This window comes from Pteropus vampyrus, unplaced genomic scaffold (genome assembly GCF_000151845.1).
Source record: "Pteropus vampyrus isolate Shadow unplaced genomic scaffold, Pvam_2.0 Scaffold72, whole genome shotgun sequence".
Classification (NCBI taxonomy): Eukaryota; Metazoa; Chordata; class Mammalia; order Chiroptera; family Pteropodidae; genus Pteropus; species Pteropus vampyrus.
The window spans coordinates 3,360,168-3,374,605 of NW_011888853.1; the positions used below are offsets into that span (position 1 = coordinate 3,360,168).

The 14,438-nt window shown below is 63.0% G+C and overlaps 1 protein-coding gene across 6 annotated transcripts in view; it reads left to right on the top strand.

The window, feature by feature from the left end:
* Positions 1–14,438, top strand: part of SEPT9 (septin 9) — a 142,721-nt gene that overhangs the window by 65,110 nt on the left and 63,173 nt on the right. For 5 of the 6 annotated variants that reach the window (XM_023531737.1, XM_023531736.1, XM_011362080.2 and 2 more), the window contains one exon: positions 11,914–12,558. In XM_023531737.1, coding sequence (XP_023387505.1) covers positions 11,914–12,558 — 645 coding nt within the window. Of the gene's footprint in view, positions 1–11,913; positions 12,559–13,668; positions 13,986–14,438 lie in introns of those variants that run through there. The other variant, XM_023531740.1, reaches the window with a different exon arrangement.

Below are 14,438 nucleotides of genomic sequence, written 5' to 3' on the forward strand. Positions count from 1 at the left end.
CCCCGCCAGCTCTGCTGAGGGTGGCTCTTGCTGGACCTGGTTGGGGCAGTGAGGGGACCCTGGAGCTGGTGGCAGATCGCAGAATGGCCTTCACGGGGCCATCTGGTGTCTGAGCTAGAAGGGGCCTTTCGGTCCAGCCCTTCCTGTACTTTCCCCAGGAAACCGAGGCCGGAGGGGTCACGGCCTGGCTTGGGTGGGGCCTAGATGGCACTCATGATAACTCCGTGCCTTGCCCCAGCCGCCGCCTCAGCTTGGGGCATCCGCGGAGATTCCCCTGTCCTCCCACACTGAGCAGTTATGCTGAGGACAACTTGGTGAAAATTCTCCATTTTCAGTTCAGGGAAGAATGATTTCCGCCTGCGGCTCCCTTTCCTGCAGTCTCCCAGGGGGCTTTCAGGCCGCTGGGGTGCGTGGGCTCCCTGCTGGTACGGCAGACACTGGGCAGTTTCAGTGGGTGGGGTCTCGGTCCTCTCCCTGCCCTGTGTCCCCTGAAGCTGGTGGCCGGGAAGAGCCTGGCTGCCTGAGGGCTTCGTGGAAATCCGGGAGGTCAGAGGTTACGGAGCTGAGCTGGTGGTGCGGGGCTGTGGCGGTGGCGCGGGTCTCCCAGGAGCCGCGGGGAGCAGGATTTGGAGTTCACCGTAGACAGCTTTCATCTTTTCCTCCCCCATAGAATCGAGGGGTTGTTCCTTTATGGGGTGTGGCCCTGGAGGGGATGGTTTACCTGTCCACCTGCAGCCGAGCAGGCAGGTAGCCGAAGGGCCACACGCTGCCAGCCTCTTGGCAAGAACAGCAGGCAGAGGAAGAAGTCCCGTTACAGGGTCACCGTGAAGGCCGGTCCCCCTTCGAGGATGCTGGGGCACAGTGCCCGCCCTGCCCGGGGGACGGGTCTGTTCTGTCCTTCAAGAGGTGCTTCCCCCGCCTGACCCCAAGACTGCAGCTTAGGGTGGACGAACACGCGGAGGCGCAAAGAACAAACTGGAATGAGGAAGTCGGCAGCTGGCGGCCGGGAAGGTAGAGCTGAGGGACAGGGCAGTGGGGGTCGCTGGGTCAGGGACACCGGGCCAGAGACAGGCTAGGGGCTTTGGCAGGAGGGGCCGGCCGGCTAGGCAGGGTGTCAGCGAGCGTGGGGCTTCCTGTGGCTGCTGCAACTAAGTGTCACAAACTGAGGGGCTCAAAACACAGGTCTGGAGGCCGAAGTCCAAAATGGAGGCGTGGGCAGGGCTGGTTCCCTCCGGAGGCCCTGAGGGAGCACGTGTCCCCGGCCTCTCTCCCGGCACTGGGGGCTCCCGGTAACCCTTGGCGTTGCTTGGCTCGGGACAGGTCAGTCCAGTCTCCGTCTCTGTCTCCGAGTGCCTTCCCGCCGCGTGTCTCCACGTCACCGTCTCTGTCTCTTATGGGGACACTCATTGGATTCAGGACCCACCGTAAATCCACGATGATGTAGCCTGAGATTCTTAATCGCATCTTGCAAAGACCCTACTTCCTTCCCGCTCAGGTCTTATTCCCAGCTTCTGGGGGTTGGGACATGGACGCGCCTTTGTGGGGGCCACTCTTGAACTCACGGCAGTAGCCCGTCTTCGAGGCCTGGGGTGAGTGGGGTGGGCACTGGGTGTGGTAGGGAGACCAGGCTTGGACATCCCAGTGGTGTGACTGTGAGTGATCGTTGGTGTCCCTGGGCTGTGTGTCACGACACTGTGGCGTGTCCCATCTCAGGTGCTCTGAGCTCTGCAGCTTGGGAGGAGGCCTGTGCCTGCAGTGGAGCGGGTGGGCTGGTCCCCGTGCCGAGATCATTCTGCTGCGCCTCTCCCCTCCAGCACCCGCCACGGGGGTCCAGGTCTCGATGTGGGTGGGCCAGGGGCGCTGTCCCCTGCGGCTCTCTCTGGGTGTGTGCATGAGCGGGGCCCAGAGACGAAGCCCTGTCACTGCTGTGGACAGATTGCAGCCACCTCCCGAGTCTGCCCGACCCCTGGGACTTGGAGGGGTGGCATCGCTGGGCCCCTGTCCCCTCGGAGGCAGAGACCCTCCCCTGTCCTTCATGGCGGCTCCCCGTCGCCTCTGGTCTTAGCTCCCACCTGGCTCTGGGCAGCCCATTGGGCTGGAGACCCCAGACTCTCTGGCTCTCAGTGGGCCCAGTGGCCCACTCTGGCTGAGAGGCCAAGCTCGACTCGGTTTTGGTTTCCAGGGTCTTCTCGGGGTGCAGATGGGCGTGTGGTGTTTGCCAAGAGTTTGCAGCCCCTGGTGACAGAGAACCCAGTAAGGCCTCCCTCAGCTCCACCGGAGAAGCCTGGAGGCCCGCCTGGCGGAGGCGTTACTGATCTCTGGGCCCCTTCTGGAGCCTTCTCAGTATCCAGCTGCGGCCTCTCCCACACAACAGACCCAGCTCCCCTTTTTAGTTTTCTGTGCCCCCCCGTTCTTTGCCAGACCCCTCATGTCCTTGAGGACAAAGACCAGGTCCACTCTGCCCTCAGAGTCACCATAACCCACACCTGCAAGTCCACTTTGGTGCGTGCAGGGCACTCGTGGCCACCTTGTCCAGCCCAGCTCGGCCGGTTTTGGGTCCCGCGTTGGGAGCCCCCATCCCTGCCCACCGCCACTCCATTCCTTGCAAGGCCCGGGGCACGGCTGGACTCTGGGGTGCTCGTCTGACCCTCTGACTGGGGCCTGAACTCTGCTCTCTGGGGTCACCGTCCTCTGTAATTAGGCTACAGATCGTACTGGCTTGGGCCACGCCTGCTGGCTGCCGGCCCCCGGGCACAACGCAGAGAGCCCCATCTGTTCCTCTGGCGTCCCTTGGCGGGCGGCGTGATTGATGGAAGGCTCCCTCCACCTGGGCCAAGTGGCCCCCCTGGGTTGTGTGTGTGCGTGTGCATATTTTAAGTGTTTTTGCCATTTCCCCCCGTGGTCAGTGGGGTGAAGAGGGAGGGGCCACCACCCGCGTCTCTGGGCTGAGAACAGACAAGGGGAGAGGAGCCGCACCACGGAGCCGCACCACGGAGCTGGACCGTCACGCCGACCACAGCGGGGCTGGCGCCGTCCCTTTGGGCCCTGGTCCTGGTCTGCACCGGGCTCCGGGCCCCCGGCCGCTGCAGGAGCGTTTGCGTGATCCATGGCCGGGGGTCTCGAGTCGCACTCACAGGGCCTGCGGGTGGCGTGCTCAGGGGAGCGGTGGTCTTTGGAGAGAGGAGGTGGAAGGCCGATGCAGGGGTGAGTGGAGAAGGTGGTGGGGACCCTCGTGGGGGGTGGGGCTCCACAAACTTTGAGGGCCTTGGAGCCGCGGAGCCTGCGATTCTGGGTTTTGAAGTCAGGCACCCCCAGGGGCTGCCTCCTGCCCTCAGCTGCCTTTTATCAGGGAGCCTTTGACCTGTGAGGCCTGAGAGGTCATCTGTCCCCTCCTGTCCCCCAGGTAGGCTGCGTCTGGGCCTCCCCGCGGCCTTTGAGGGAGAGGCCCGCAGGCCGCCTCCTCACTGCCCGCCCCGGTGTCCCCACCCTGGCCCAGGAAGCCCTGCCTTGTCTCACCTGTGTCTGAGCTGGCGCTGAGCTGGCACCGAGCTGGCACCCTCAGCCCGTGCCCTTGTCCACCTCGTCTCGTCAGTGGAGAGAGCCAGCCGGCTTTGGGGGTGGGCGGAGGGCGGCCAGGCTGGTCCATCTGCGATAGGTCGTTCTAAATGTGCTCGTGGTTCCCATCTTTTTAACTTTGTCAAGGGAGTATCTCAGGGCGACTTCAGAGTCCGCCTGGAGTGACCCCGGCGTCGTTGGAACCAGGGCCCGGGGCGGGCGGCGGGAGCAAGCCGGGGACACCCCATCTGAGTGAGCTTGCCCTCTGCGGTGGAGCTTTTGAGGACAGGCCCTAGCCCTGGGACGTGGCCTCCTCAGAGCGTGTGGCGAGGCCCTGGCTGTGCACTGTGCAGAGAGCTTTCTGGAAGCTCTGAGGCGGCTCCCCCGTCCCTGGGCCATCGCCCCAAGACCCTTTTCTGGTGGGGGGAGGGGCAGGCACCGGGAATTAACCTGCCATCGGTAGCGTGACCAGGTAACTTATTGCCCCAATCAGGACATTTTTGGGAGTGAAAAGGTGCCCTGAATGATGACAGTGCCAGCATGTGTGAGCTAGGTCCCAGGTGAGCTGGACACAGGGGCCCCTTGCCCCAGGCGGACGTGGGGAAGCTCTGAGGCCCGAGGGGGACCACTGGGACATGGCGTTTGGGGGCAGACAGGGGACAGGCTCCTTCCTGCCAGGCGGATTCCAGGGCACCGCGGCCCCTCCTCTGAGCTGGTGAATCACAGCGGGAAGTGGCTTCAGCATCACAAGGCTGAAGAAGTTGAACGCGTGGCCTCTGCGGTCCCCAGACCCGCCCTCTCCTCTGAGGGGGGATGGGGGGAGCTTGGAACAATAGAAAATTAATCTGTTCCAGAGGCCTGGAGTCCGAAACCAGGGTGCGGGCACCGCGGTCCTCCTGGGGGCTGAGGGGGAACCCGCTGCAGGCCGCTCCCGGCTTCTGCTGCCAGGTCAGGCCGTGCGACCCTTGGCGTCACTCCGGTGTGCCCTGCCCTCGCTGGCCTCCTGTGTGTCTTCCTTCTGCTCTCTTACGAAGACACCGGCGTAGGATTCGGGGCCCACCCTAATCCAGGTCAGTCTCTTCTTGAGATCCTGACCTTAATCACACCTGCAAAGACCCTTTTTCCAAATACAGTTGCTTTCACGGGTTCTGGGAATTCAGACGTAGACGTAACATTTTGGCGGCCACTGTTCGACCACTGTCCTGCAGACGGCACGGCGGGATCCGGAGGCCGGGGTAAAGGGACTGGGTAGGACCCCTTGTGCCCCTCTGGGTGGACCAGCTGCGGCGACGCTGGGGGGGCTGGCTGGGGGCTGGGGCTGGTTCTGCCTGTGTCCTCATTTGCCAGGTTGCTTGAGAGCTTTTTCCAAGGAGAGCAACCAATGAATTTGAGAGTTCAGAGAAGGTCTGGGATTGTGAGGACCAGCTGTGACCGCAGCTGCTCTGGGCTCCCTGCCCGTAGCCCGAGGTCTTGTCCCGAGTTGAGGGACCAGGGACCCCTGGCACTTCCGGCCTTTGCTTCCTTTTGTGCCTGATAATGTGGCTGTCAGGGAAGGGCCGCTGTGCCCCGTAGCTGCGTGGAGAGTCCCCTATGGAGAGTGACAGTGACACAGCTCCTCCTGCAGCCTGGGGAGGGAGGGGCTGGCCGGTTTGTTTCTCTTGGCCCATCTAGGAACTCAGTCGGCAGGCATGCCAGGCCTGCTGGTTCTCACGTCTCCATTCCAGAGCCTGCAGGCCGGGACTGGCCTCCCAGGTGGAGCCATGATGAGCAGGAGAGGCCCTTGGAGTGTGTCTCCTGGGCCCAGGGCATCAGAGGCAGAAACACCCAAAGCAAAAGAGAGTCACTGACGTAGATGTGTGTGGGGTGGTTTCCCCCGGGCGTAGAGACCCCTTGGCGAGCCTCAGGGACACTGTTGGCTCCCCAACCGAGGCTAAGTGGAAATGGGTTCGCTGGTCCCTCCTGTTCCTGGAGGCACAGGCCAGACCCTTGCAAAGGCCATGCCGGATACTGAAGTGCTGGCCTGTGTCTGGTCCGAAGGCCAGGGAGCCGGGGCTGCGTGCACGCTGCCCACACGCCTGGGCCGCCTGCAGCCCACGTGTGCAGATAAGCCCAGGGCCGCCAGCGGCCCCTGGCCACCATGCTACTCTCAGACCCTGAACTGGAGCCTGGGGCAGAATGGGCTGGCGTGGGGCCTGGCACCGGACGTGTCCTCAGGCTGCATCTGGCCCTGAGGCCCGACCTGGTCTAGCCTCGGGGAGCAGAGGGACAAGGCCGAGGAGGACTTTGAGCCATGGGTACCAGCTCTCGCCGCCCTCCCTTCCTTCATGTGGACTTTGCCTTTTGTTGATAAACAAGCGCGTTTCTCCGTGGGAAGCCCGGGGCCAGCTGGCTGCTGCTGACTGTGCTGTTTTCCGACTCCCTTTTGGACTGTTTTGCTTCCTGAGGATGCCCCCCTGCCCCCCCCTCCCCGTACACACACACTTTCCCCATCTGCATCCTCCTCCGTCTCCAGCCCGCCTCCCTCCCACCTGCTCCCTCCGCCTTGTCCTCCCTCCGCCGGGCCCCAGAGGCAGCTCCTGAGACGAGGATTCGAGAGCGAGAAGACCCTGGGGGTCCCTGAGTGGGAGTGACAGAGGCAAGGTGGCCTGTAAGGTGCATCGCCAAGCACGTTAGGGCCTGGACCGCTGGAGCTTGGCCCCACCGGGGTACCAGAGGGCTCTGCACCGTGGTCCCCAGAGTTGTCCCACCCTGGGGGTGTGGGGAGCAGTGTTGCCCCTCCCTGTCTTCTCTCTGGGGCATCAGGTGGCCACCAGGAGAGGACCCCCGGCAGAGGGCCAGATACTGGCCGTGGGTGTGGACGTGGGCAAGGCAGCTGCAGCCTCGGCCACCTGTGGCGGTGACCACACACCCACCCACGGGCGCACACACGCAGGGGCTAACTACACCGGCCACTGTCATCTCCGCTACATGGGTGCCACCAAGTTCTTCTTCTGTCTTCTCTGCCGCCCCCTGCCCCACAGCCAGACCCCACTCTGCCCACGCTAAGGCCCCGCCTGAGTCCCCCCAGCCCCCACCGCACAGGGACGCGGGAACGCGGGGGCTGCATCCAGCTGACCCCAGCGGGTGCACAGGCTCTGGGCTGGCCGCAGTGGCCTGCAGTGGCCTGGGGAAGGGAACCTGGCACTGCCCCTCTGGGTTTCCATGGTCCCTGACCCTGGCTCATGAGCGGCCTCTGCTTCTTCAGGGACAGACCTGCTTTGCTGCCGCCTGGGCGCGACTCGGTGTGAGCAGGGTGGGTCTTCCTGGAGCCTGAGCCAGAACTGGACCCGGACCCCGGGCTGGGCAGCGGCCACAGTGCTTCTCTCGTGGGGGCCGCACGTGGCCTTGTGCTGACCCTGCCTCCAGCGTTTCCTTGCATGACATTTGTCCATGCCGGAGCAGAGCTTCGTGGCTCACCCATATCCCCTCCACGGGTCCCCTGTGTGCACCAGGAAGTGTCAGGGGTGCGGGGAGGTTTGCTGGCAGCCTGTGGTCAGAGCAGGGGCCTTCACAATGGCCCTCGGATGCAGGCACATTCCTCCTTAAACAGCCCCAGACCCGGGCTGCGCCTGCTACGGCCCATGGGTGGGGCTGAGGCAGGGCCAACGGGAGGTTTGCATCTGGGGGGCGGGCTCTGGCTGCTGTAGCAGCGGAAACCGTAAGCGTTTGGTGGGCTGGAGAGGGCCGGGCTTTGGGGCAGGGCTGGGCTGGCTGCACAGGTTTGATGGTTTCATCCCCTGAAAATAATAAGTGACCCACGTTCCGTGTCGCAGGTGGGGAAAGGCCGGAGTATCTGGCAGAGAAGATCACCCGCCATGACTCCATCCGGAGACAGCCGTGTTCTGTGCGTGTGCGTGCGCGCTGCACGTGTGCGTGTGCGTGTGCAAGATTAAATTGGGACCTTCGCGTGCACACATCTTGTGTTCTCCTTTTTTACTTCATATTCTTAGCATTTCTCATCTTCAAAACTGATTTCCATGACCGCATAGGACTTCGCATGTGGGTTTAGAAAATCTGCGTAAACCTGAATCGTTTCCAGCGTTTGCATTTCGAATGCTGATGCAAATGTCCTCAGACCATAAATCTTTGTTCTTCTGATTATCAACTTGGGATGAATGCCCAGCCGTGGCCCACAGTGCGTAAACAGCCCTGGGGCTCTCGGTGGACGTTGGGGAAGGGTTTGGGCGTCAGGCAAGCTTTGCGCCCGTCTTTGGGGGGACTTGGATCCAGCGGGGAGGGCACGGTGTAGGCAGAGGTGGGTGCCCCTGCCCTCCAGGGCTGGTAGGATCTCTCTCTCCCAGTGAGGTCGGGCCCACGATCTGTCTGGCGCTCTATGGTGGTCCAGTTTGTCCCGTCCATTTCGGATCTCCCACATGCCCTCTGGCCGCATTAAAGTCCTGCAGACGGCAAGGGAGGCGGCCTGGTGCCACTCCCCACTGCACTGTCCAGTCAGTCATCAGATCCATGTCACATAAGGGTCTCAAATCTGCAAAATGACCAGCTCGTGAGCACTCTTGCTGGCTTCCGGGGCGCATGTGGAGACCCCTCGGCTGCCTCTACCTCTGCAGGGAGGTGGGGGATGAGCGCGTAGGTCACACCTGTCCCATCCTCGCCCCCGCGGAGATGGGGAGGTCGTTTCGAAGGAGCGCGGTGTGCGTGTGTGTGCGTGTGCGTGTGCGTATGTGTGCGTACGTGTGTGTGTGTGCGCGCACGCCCCGGGGTTCATTTTTGGGACTTGATGGGGGAGGAGTTTTGGAGGACCCTGTCCTGCGAGCTGTGGGATGAGCCATCTCCTAATTTTTCCCAGCTGGGTTCTTCCCATGTCACGACGTCCTCTGAGCAGGCGGCTGTGCACAGGCGTCCCCGGCAAAGCGCGGCTTAAACTCATCACCAAGTATTTCTGCGCAAACCTAGCGCGGTGCGGGTCCCCGAGGACGGGTCCCCGAGGACGGGTCCCCGAGGGCGGGTCCCTGATGACGGGTCCCTGACGACGGGCCCCTGACGACGGGTCCCTGACGACGTCTCCCTCCGCCCGGGTGCCGTGTGCGTGCAGGCAACAGGGGAGGGGGCAGCTTTTCCTCCTCAGTCCTGGACGCAGCAGCTCTGGAGTCGCTCGGCCACGCTTCCGCTGGCCCGTCCGTTAGTGTGGGTGGGACCGGATGGAGTGGGGTGAGGCGCATGGTGGCTGCCAGTGGGAAGGGCCCCCCACGGCCTCGTCGCTCAGAGGGTCCATCCGTCTGCTGGTCCCTGCGTTGGTTTCCTGTGGCCACCCTAGCAAATCCCTGCAAACTGTGTGGCTTAACCAGTAGAAGTTGATTTTCTCACTGTTCTGGTGGCCAGAAGTCTCACACCAGGCTGTGGGCAGGGTCATGTGCCTCCGGAAGCTTCCCCGCCCCTTCGAGCTTCTGGCCCTCCAGGTCTCCCCTGGCTTGGGGCAGCCTCAGTCCCGTCTCCGTCTCTGTCTTCACAGGGCCTCTCTGGGTATAGGTGTCTCAAATCCCCGCCCCTTCTTATAAGGACACTTACAGAATTAAAACTCCCCACTAAATCCAGGATGATCTCACCTCGATCCTCACTGTAATCCACCTGCGAAGACCCTATTTACAAACAAGGTGAATTCGCAGGAACTGGGGGTGAGGACGTGGGTGTATTTGGAGGCGGGGGACACTATGCAGCCCGTTACAGACTTAGAAGAAAGTGGAGCTTCTCAGGCTGAAATGGGGGTGAAGACCCGGTGCCTCCCTGCTCCAGAAGCCCCTTCTGTGGGGGCTCCCCCGGGGCCCCTAACACCTCCCCTGAAGTCCTGACGTGGCCTGGGTGACATGAGGAGGGAGTGGTGTGAACTTCGGGGCCCAGGGTGGGCTTTGGGAGGAGCCAGAGTGAGCCTGGCTTTGGGGGGATTCAGGAGGAGGAGGCATGCTTGTTTTGGGGGGATGACGTAAACCAACAACCCCAACAACCCTGACATTTGGTGAGCAGTCACTGTGCTGATAGTGTGAATAGCCCCTGTTCTCGCGAAGCATAGGACTAACGCAGGTGCTGGACAGTACGTGCCTCAGAGAGGGGTGGCACAGCTGGACGATGAGCAGCAGATAATGCAGGGCCAGGGAGCGGCGTGTGAGGAGGGCGGAGGGTGGCCGGTGGGGACGGGTGTTTGCACGCGTTTGGATGGCCGGGGTGAGGGGCGAGCAGTGAAGATGCCCAGCGGAAGGAGCAGCATTCCAGGGTGGGGTCCACCCCAATCAGCAGGGTGGGGTGTGCGCGTCGCCGCCTCTGACTTTGGTGCCTGAGTCAAGGAGGGCTTGGCTTTGGTGCAGGGTCTTAAATCGTGAGTTGGGGTCTTCTCATTCTCCCGGGCAAACCTGGGAAAGGCTCTCTCCACCTACTTCCTGTTCTCCCACTCAGCCCCAAGGGACCAACATGGACACCTGGAAATGCCCTGGCTGAGGGAGGTGGGGCACGGACCCCTCCGCTAGGGCACTCACAGACACAGAGAGGAGCCACCATTTGGGGACAGTTTGGATGGTGCTCTTGAGGACCACGCAGAGCTGCACCGGGGGGGGTCCCAGTGCTGGCTCAGGACCCCGCTGCCCTTGGCCATGTTATCAGCAGGCATTGACGGGGCCCACAGTCTGAATGCAGCCAATGATGTGATTTTGTTTGACTCACTGTGTTTTTAGAGGGGTGTTTTGCCTGGTTTGCGCCAGCATCTAAAAACCAGGAGACAACATGTAAAACGATCTAGATTTCCAGGTTCTCCTGAAGTCTGAAGCCCTGGCCACCTTGGACCCACAAGCCTGCACATCCCCCGAGACGGGGTGCAGGATGACATGCCAGCTCTCCAAATCCGTACAGGGACGTGTCCAGTCCCTGCCGGGCCTCTGGGATGGTTGAGCTTTACAACCCAGGATTTTGTGCCCTCCGTCCACTGGGAAGGAGGTGTGCCTGGGGCTTAGAGACGGCCCCACAGGAATGCACATCTGGGGAACTGGTAGTTCAGGGCCTCCTGTGCTTGCGCCCACTCCCGGCCTCAAGCCCTCATGCTCCCCCGACCACTGCCCCTCACAGCCGCTGACCAGGCCCTGGTCCTCTGAAGGAAGTGCAGATGAGAGCTGTGTTGGAATTTGGACGATAGAGGCAGGAGGGAGGGCAGCGGTTGGGGGCTCGGGACCAGCTGCGTCCCTGGGGGAGGAAATGGTAGGGTCCCTTGAAATCCTGGGCTCTGGGGTCTGGTGAAACGAGGCAGGAACGGGGCAGGGTGACACTGGGCCTGCTGGAGGCCTGGCTGGGTAGGAGCTGGTGAGCGTTCCTGCCACGTGGGCCCCTTCCTGCTCTGGTCTTTATAACTGGTGGCAGCTGGTTCTCGTTTGTGGGGATGGCGGCTTCGCAGGCACCGTCCCCACAGCCTAGGAGGGGGCGGGTCCTGGTGGCGGTGGTGGGCGGCTGGGCGGGGATGCTGGGCCGTGGGGCGGGGTGGGACGGTCAGCGTCCTGTAGGGGCCCGGGTCTGGCTGGGGCAAGGGGTACAGGACGGAGGCAGATGGAAGCCTAGGGTGAGGCATAAGAAAGCCGGGGGGCCTGGGCCATGCTGGGGTTCCCCGTTATTCCACTAGAAACTGGGCAGCCATGGGATTCGAACCCTGGGCCTTAGAGTCGGACAGATGCATCCGCTGGCTCTGCTACTCACTCTCTTGCCAGTGGGCACGTCGCATAAGCACGTGGGCCTCAGTCTCCCCGTCTGCACCAGGGGATGGGTGACAGCATCATTTACACCGTCGGGTGATTGTGCCCGGTCCGTGCCTCTTACACGTCCCAGAGTCGCTGTTCGTGTCATTGGTCGGGCAGTGTCCCCTCTCATCGTGATTCCGATGGGTTATGGTCATGGCCGTTATATTACTGGGACGTGTCAGCGCGGCTGCCATGGCGGTGGTGATGACGTGTTGGCCGATGGCGTCCGTGTTGGGTGGGGGTGTGGAGGGATGAAGGCAGGCCACGACAGGAGGAAGTCAGAGGTGCCCACGAGCCAGGACCTCCTGAAAGAACGCGTGGGTGGCAGGCCCACACTGTGGCCAGGCCAGGACCCAGAGGCCGGCGTCCTCCAGGACCCAGAGGCCGGCGTCCAGCCTTCCCTCTTCCTCACCCAGAACACGTGATCGCGGGCGCCTCTGCGTCCCCCGGTAGAGGGGGGCTGTCCCCTGTTCTTTCTGAGCGGTACAGGGGGTCCTTGTGGCAGTGTTCCCGCTGGTCACCTTCCGACGTTCACCGCGATGGGGGTTCGCGAGCCGTCCGCTCATCACATCCTCCCCTCTCTGTCTTTCAGCCTTGAAAAGATCTTTTGAGGTCGAGGAGGTCGAGACACCCAACCCCACTCCACCCCGGAGGGTCCAGACTCCCCTGCTGCGGGCCTCTCTGGCCAGCTCCACCCAGAAATTCCAGGACCTGGGCGTGAGGAACTCAGAGCCCGCCACCCGCCATGTAGACTCCCTGAGCCAGCGGTCTCCCAAGGCCGCCCTGCGGAGGGTCGAGCTGCCGGGGCCCAAGGCCGAGCCCGTGTCCCGGCGCACGGAAATCTCGATCGACATCTCCTCCAAGCCGGCGGAGGGTGCCGGTGCCACCGCCGGGCCGTCGCGGTTTGGGCTTAAGCGGGCCGAGACGCTGGGCCACAAGACGCCAGAGCCCGGGCCCCGGAGGACGGAGGTGACCATCGTCAAGCCCCAGGAGCCAGCTCACCGGAGGATGGAGACCCCCGCCTCCAAGTCTCCCGAGGTGCCCGCTGCCCCCACTGCCGACGCCGCCCCCAAGAGGGTCGAGATCCAGGTGCCCAAGCCAGCCGAGGCGCCCGCCTGCCCCATCCCAGCCCAGATCCTGGAGAATTCAGAACCCGCCCCCACGTCTCAGCTGCAGAGCAGGCTGGAGCCCAAGCCCCAGCCTCTTCCCGCCGAGGCCCCACCCAGGAGCCAGGAGGGTGAGTGCAAGGCGAGGGTCATCCGTGCTGTGGGGATGGGGGGCGGGAGCTGGCTTTGCTGTGGGTCTTGGCTGAATTGGGGGGAGGGGGACATGCTTCCATGGGGACCTGGGAACACGGGGTGAGTGTCCGAAGGCTCAGGGAAGGGACTGGCAGCTCCGTCTGTCCACGGGGGATGGACCAGGATGCAGCAGGCGGGACTTGAGCTGGACTGGGAAGAACCGCTGGGTTTTGAGGGGTCCCTTTGCTGGTCAGCGCAGCCATGCTGTGGAGCCTCTGCTCTGTGTGCCCAGGACGGTGGGGAGTTGTGAGCCTGGATGACAAGGGGCAGGGCGGGTTTGAGGCTCAAGGAGGCTCTCATGTCCTGGGGGTCGCTGGGCAAAGGGGAGGCTAGCTGAAGAAGAATGGGGGGCGGCCCTGCAAGTGTCCGGCAGAGGCCAAGGCCACGGGTGGGGGGGAGCAGGGGTTTCTGCCCTCCTGAGGTTTTGCACTAGAGGGTCACTCCCCAGGGAGAGGGTCGTGGCTGGAGGCAAAGGGAACACAGATGTCTAATCTCTGCACCCTGAGACTCTCAGGCCGGGGGCCCCCATGATAACTGCCTGCAGCTCTGTTTGGGGGTGCTCCTATGCTGAGGGAGTCGGAGGAAAGCGAGGGGCTTGGGTACTGTCCTTGGAGGACCTGAGTCCCGACATGCTGACGCGGGGAGCTCATGGGGAGACAGTACCAGTCCCTGCGGGACCGGGGCCCCCTTGGGAACTCTGGGCCCTGGAGCGCGGTGCCACGTGCAGGAGCCGGCTGAGCCGTAAGTCCCACAAATGCCGGGTCATTTCTGGTGTCAGGACTCGTAACTCGGTAAATGTTGGACACGTGTTCTTTGGGCTGGACAGACAGAGCGTTCTGGGTTTTTGATTTGACTTTTCAATGTTATTATTTTTAATCGCGGGAAAATACGTGTAACTTAAAATCGACCGTTTGAACCATTTTTAAGTGTGCAGTGTAGTGACATTAGGTACATTCACGTAGTCGTGCAGCCATCCATCCGTCTCTAGAACGTTCTCTTCCAGCCTGCAGCTCCGTCCCCATTAAACACTAACTCCCCTCCGCCCCCAGGCCCTGGCACCCGCCATCCATTCTGTCTGCATGGACTTGACCGCTCTGGGTCCCTTGGGAGCGGAGTCGCACAGTGTTTGTCCTCTGCTCCCTGGCTCATCTCCGGTCCTCGAGGTTCATCTGCGTCCTCGCGGGTGTCAGAATCTCCTTCCTTTTTGAGGCTGATGCTCGTTGTCTGTGCAGACTGCTCTGTGCGTATCCGGCCGTCTGCTGACGGCCACTCGTGCTGCTGGGACCGTGACCCCCACGGAGCTCTTCCAGCCCCCACTCTCAGCCCCTCTCAGTTTTCCTTTTCTGAATGAGAATTTTCCAGTCGTCAGTGGACCCGGGTATCGGAGGGCACTAGGCTGGCAGTTGGGTGGGGGTGTTGGGGCATCTGTCCCAGTGCACACTTGACTGAGCAGGCCGGGCGGAGGGCGGGGGCCGGGGGCCGGGGGAGCCGGGACTGACTTTCTCACGGCGCCGGCCGCACCGAGTAGCCCGAGACCAGAGGACTTGGGGCCCCTTCCGGCCCCGGTGCGTCTGAGTCCGTGTTCTCACTGTCGTGCCCCCAGACTTGCCCCTGCGGAACCCCCCACCCACCCGCCTGGACGTGGCGGTGCTGCGTGCTGTCCAGGGCCCTGCCCGTGTTTGGGGAGTGGCCGGCGGCCGTTTCCTCGTGGTCTCCTGTTGGTCCAGGGCCTTGGGCACCGGATTCGCCGCGCTCCTGCGGGCGAGGCGTTCACGCCCGGCGCGGTCAGGATGTGCTGGGGAGATGGTCATCGCCGGGT